At 42.4% G+C, this 5,474-nt stretch overlaps 1 protein-coding gene across 1 annotated transcript; it reads right to left on the reverse strand.

The window, feature by feature from the left end:
- Positions 1-1,732: 1,732 nt before the first annotated feature.
- LOC149206598 (uncharacterized) lies at positions 1,733-4,406 on the reverse strand. Its single transcript, XM_089397746.1, has 3 exons — positions 3,718-4,406; positions 3,082-3,646; positions 1,733-2,770 (listed from the first exon to the last, which is right to left on the reverse strand). The coding sequence occupies exons 1-3, from the start codon at positions 4,404-4,406 to the stop codon at positions 1,733-1,735; spliced, it is 2,292 nt and encodes a 763-aa protein (XP_089253872.1).
- Between the last annotated feature and the right edge of the window lie 1,068 nt (positions 4,407-5,474).

Here is a 5,474-nt window from a genome sequence, read left to right on the forward strand (position 1 = left end):
TTGCTGCTGCCATGAGTCATCCCAAAACCTTGCTGTGTTGCCGTTTTTAACTTCCCAGAAGCTATGTTGCTGTATTAAGAGCTTGTGTTGCTTGGCCGCATTCCATATTAGTGAGCCTGGGCTGACTTCTGAAATTCGGATTATTTCTTCTGTGGGTCGACTGTTAGCATACTTTGCAGTCCAAAGGTTGGCCCAGGGGGTGAACGGCATAGTGAGCCATTTCCACCAAATGCGAGCGCCCATAACAACGTTGCTGTGATAAGGATCACACAGACCCGTTCCTCCTGCAGACTTTGGTAGGCAAACTGTGTCCCATTTGACCAGAGCCCATTTGCGTTTTTGTTCAGTATTGCCCCACAGGAAGGATCTCTGTATACGTTTGATATCTTTGAGGACCCATTTGGGTGTAGCTAGGATCGAGAAGAGATACAACAACATGGATTGGAGAACCGCCTTGATCAGGACGAGATGACTGGCCATATTGAGGGTCCTATGAGTCCAGGAGGATAGGCGCGCCTCCAAATTTTCTAAGAGCAGCCTCCATGAGGAGTGTTTCAGAGCAGAGTCAGTCAAAGGAGCACCAAGATACTTGGAAGGGAGAGTGGCAATTGAGAATCCAAGTATTCGAGCTATAGAAGCTTGGGTGACAGTGGGAGTATGGAAAAAGAATAACTGAGATTTGGCTTTGTTTATTTTTTCTCCTGAGGCATCTGAAAAATCCGTCAATATAGAATTGAAGTGACAAGCTTCCTGGACTGAAGGGTGACCGAAGAGCATATTGTCATCCACAAATTGCTGATGGGTGAAGGCGGGAGTGTTAGGAAAAGACAGGCCTCTGAGTTTCTGGGAAGACAGAGCAACTTTAATACTTCGTCCTAAACCTTCCGCCATTAACACAAAGAGGAAAGGGGAGAGAGGGTCTCCCTGTCTGATTCCCTAGGATGGTTGGAAAGGTGAAGAGGGGATTCCATTGATCAAGATTGAGAAGAAAGAGGAAGAGATGAGACTCATGACCCAGTGAGTCCAAGTTATGGAGAAACCAAAAGCAATTAGGATTTTCTGAATATAAACCCAACTTAAGCTATCAAAGGCTTTTGAGAGGTCGATTTTAAGGAGCATACCTAATCTCTTGGAGTTCTTCAGGGAATGGATGATTTCATGAGTTAGGATTATGTCGTCCGTAATCTGCCTGCCTTCTACATATCCAGACTGCTCCGACGATATGAGAAATGGTAATAGTGGTTTGAGTCTTGAGGCTACGATTTTTGAAACAATCTTGTAGATGATGTTGCACAGGGAAATGGGCTGATATTTGTCAGGGGTATTAGATTGAGCCTCTTTTGGGATTAGCACTATGAATGTGGCATTCATAGCCGGCAGCATCCATCTCAGCGTTCTCGATTCCTCCACAACCTGCCAGACTTCCATTTTAATTAACTCCCAAAAATTATGGAAGAAGTTGGAAGTGAACCCATCAGGACCCGGCGCCTTTCCCTCTTTTAGTTGATGTACAACATTTTCCACTTCCTGTAAGTCGATCGGCCTAAGTAAAAGTTGATTGTGCTCCTCTGTGATGACTTTGGGGATGTTCCTTGTTATTTTTCCTATAGCTTGCATTCTGTCAACCTGTGGTTCTTGATGGGCTTGCTTAAAGTAGTTGAGAAGTTCAAGTTCAATTTCTTCATGTTTTTCCACTCTTATCCCCTGCTCATTTTGTATGTGAGTGATATTGTTATTCATTCTGCGTTGTATACTGGTTCTGTGAAAAAAATCTTGTAATTTTTCCCCCTTCCTTTAGCCACCTGATTCTTGATTTTTGCCTCCAGAGTGTTTCTTCTTGTTTGGCCCTTTTTGAGATCTGTGCTTCAAGAGACTTTTCCTGTTCCGAATATTCCTCTGTTCTGCCCTCTGTGATGATCCGTTGCTGCAGCCATTTCATGTCTTGGTCGAGTGCTATTTGAGCCTGGAAAATGTTACCAAACGAAGAATGGTTCCATTGCTTTATTTTACTTTTGAGGTATTTAAGCTTCTGCTGAAATTGGAGCATTTTTGTACCATTTGGTGGAGTATAGTTGGTCCATTCTGAATTTACTAGATTAACGAAGTCCGGATGTGTCATCCAAAAAGCCTCGAAGCGAAAAGGCTTGCGGCTTGTATTGCCTGGTCGAGACCATTGAAGGGAGATTGGCCAGTGGTCTGAACCTGAGAATGGCAGTATTGAAGCTGAGAGGTCTCCTCCTAAGTGGATTGCATTGTCAGAGATTAAGAATCTGTCCAGGCGAGACGCAATTTGTTGGGAACCTGCTCTTTTATTATTCCAGGTATAAAGTCCATTGTTGAATGGCATGTCAATGAGCCAATTACTTTGAATGTATTCTTTTAGATTATTACTTTCCTTATCCAGATTGTTCCTTCCTCCTCGCTTCTCTTCCATCTTGGTTATCATGTTGAAGTCACCCCCATTGATCCAGAGTGGATGAGACCTATCAGCATTGATTGAGGAAAGGGTATTCAGAAGTTCTACCTTATGCATAGCCTCCTGGGGAAAATATACATTAGTTAAGAGACCATGTATATTGGTTCCTGTAATGTGGAAAGTCGCTTGAAGGAAATTCTTGTTAGCATGAGTGTTGTTGAGCTCAATGGTACGAGCATCCCATATAATTGCCAAGCCTCCTGAGGCGCCAGAGGCATCTACTGCTGCTACTTGACTACCTGGCCAAGCTTTTGCCGCAATTCGGTCAAGAGAGATGGAGTTGCATTTAGTTTCCTGCAAAAAGAGAATTTGGGGCTTTTCTTGCTTTATCATATTTTTAATCAGTCTACATTTCCCGGGGCCATTGAGCCCTCTGATGTTCCATGAGATGAGCTTCATGATGGAAGGTTGGAAAGAGAATTGTAATACTTTGTGAGCTTGGAGTACCTTGCTAACTCCACTAGCATTTCCCCAATGCGTATGGTGCGTTGGAGATCCGTTTTTCTTCCTCTCTTTTTGATATTTTGGCTGATTTTTTTCTCGTCCCAGAGGCTTTTAGTTTGAATACCTAGTGATATTTGTCTTTGAGCCCTGGAGAGAATTACTTCCAGATTCTCCAACTCTCTCTCTGGAATTTTGTCATAATTCTTTGTTTTGCATGCCTGCTCTAGGCCAAGAATATCCAAATCCCCAATATCTATACTTTCTGGTTCTTCTTCCATATGTTGTATATCACCTATTCCTTCTGTTGTTTCTGATGCCTTTGTAGGGTCGGGCTGCGAGTTGTCTACCTCCATTACTTGAGAGAACCAAGCGGGGATTGTATGCGCAGCCGTGGGGGAAAGATATGTGGGTAATGATTCTTTTTGGCTTTCCTTGGGATCAGAATGTGCAGATTGTATGTTCAACAGAGGATCCTCCTTAGAGGGGGCGTGGATCTCAGGGTTGTGGATATCTTGCTGGGCTAGCGCTTCAAAACTGTTGCTCGTGGAGGGCTTTGATGTACTGGCTTGAGGCTTCTTAGGGTTTGAAGCAGGTCTCTTGTGGTTTTTCCTGCGATTGGAAACTTTTGTGAAGCCACTCAGATCAGGCTCATCTGAGGCAGAGATATTCGAGGGTTTCTGAGTTAAAGGACAGTCCCTAAACAGGTGACCCAGTGCATGGCATCTCCTGCACCGAAACGACACATGTTCATAATCAATTAACTGAACCCATTCAACATCATCATGAAAGATACTTACCGCATCCGGGAGTGCCTTACTGAGGTGCATATAAACGCAGATTCGGGCATAGGATGTGTATCTTCGGAGTTTTGTCTCCTCACTGTTTTGACAAATTCGCCGAGACCATTTCCTATGGTTTGTAAGGTCTCTTTGTCCCAGTATTCCATGGGGAGAGAATAAAGATGGATCCAGACTGGCACCCAGCTGAGATCTTCTTTGTCTGGATTGAAGCACTCCACCCAACCCCTCAAATAAAGACCAGCTGCGTTGAAGAAATAGGGCCCTCCATCTAATACTCTGTTTCGGTCCTCTAAGCAGTTAAATATGGCCGTGAAGAACCCTTTAGGTCCTAGCTGCAGTGTTATGTGTCCTTTCAGCTTCCACTTAGCCGTTATCCAGCCGTGCAACGCTTTTTCTGTTGGCCACATTCCTATGAATTTGCCTATCAATGCATGGTCTCTCATGTACTGGATCTGGGCATTGATCCGATGACTTGGGAGTTCTATCTTCGGGCGTTCAGCAGCTACCGGTCTACAGGTGTTCGATGTGATCTGGGGGTTCTCTCTGTCATTCGTTTTGGTATCTTGTGGTTCTATTTCTTCTTTGTCTTCATTTGGTTCAGCTTGTTTGGTACCTTCCTCACGCCGCCGTGGAGAGTCGTTAGCGCTTGGGGGAGGCGCAGCGTCCTCCCCCTGGGGGATATTCATGATTCTCTCGCTGCTCCTAGTTGGATGCGGACTTTCGTGATACTGTTGGTTTGACAGTAGTGCAGAGTTCTGGTCAGATCTGCCGTTGCAGGTTTTGCAGAAACCCTACTTCGCTATTCCTTCAGACATCCATCCTAAGGAGCAATCCCGCATTACCTGTGTTGTTGATTTCCAAGCCCAAAATAATTTGCCAAAGTATCCATCTGACACGTTCCTAATAATTATCACCCGCAACATCTGTTATTTGATGAATCACCTTACCCATCTCTTGAAATGATTGAGATGTATTACACTAAATATTGCTTACCTCAAGTTGAATTGATTTAGTCATGGCTTCTTGGGATACCTACATGCCAACTAGACTTTGATCATACTAAGACAAAGGGTCAATATTAGCCAATTTTTCAAGTTCAAGATTAGGGTCATGCATATGAGCTAATAATCATACTTTCTTTCATGCATTCGACATTATATACATAGGGTATCAATATCTCCAATATTAATCTCTTTCTAACACATATGATATTAAATCCCTTTCAATAATTTCTAAAGTAGATTTATGTTTAATCATTAAAGAACATATTCCAAAATCCATTACAATTAGTTCTTTCTTCCTCTTTGAAGTGAAATGAAAGTCATTAACATGAATTCTCTGCATTGTAACTTCCAAGGAAAAAACATGGGTAAGAATAATTTTTGGCAAACAATATGGTTTTCCCTCAAAACTGTAAATTCATATTACAAAATAATAAACTAAAATGTACCAATCACTTATATTGGTCTCTTCTTTTATGTGTAAGGTCGTCTTGAAATATTTTGATATTCTATCAAGGGTCTTCTTTAGATATTTAACTTGTAAATAGAGTGACATAACTTCTCTGGGGATCCTTCCTGGATATAAAATCTATGTCCATGCATCGATTTCCCTTTCCTACCCCTTTTCATCCTTCAGTTTTTGTACCAATTTTTTACTAACAAAGTACTCAAGGTAATTAAACATAATCAACTATACCAAGTCTGTGTAGTGTCCGTAAATCTGAAGGTTGGGATTGTATTGAAATATACATA

Source organism: Pinus tabuliformis, chromosome 1_2, assembly GCF_031772625.1.
Source record: "Pinus tabuliformis cultivar Carrire ecotype Pingquan chromosome 1_2, CPIR1, whole genome shotgun sequence".
Classification (NCBI taxonomy): domain Eukaryota; kingdom Viridiplantae; phylum Streptophyta; class Pinopsida; order Pinales; family Pinaceae; genus Pinus; species Pinus tabuliformis.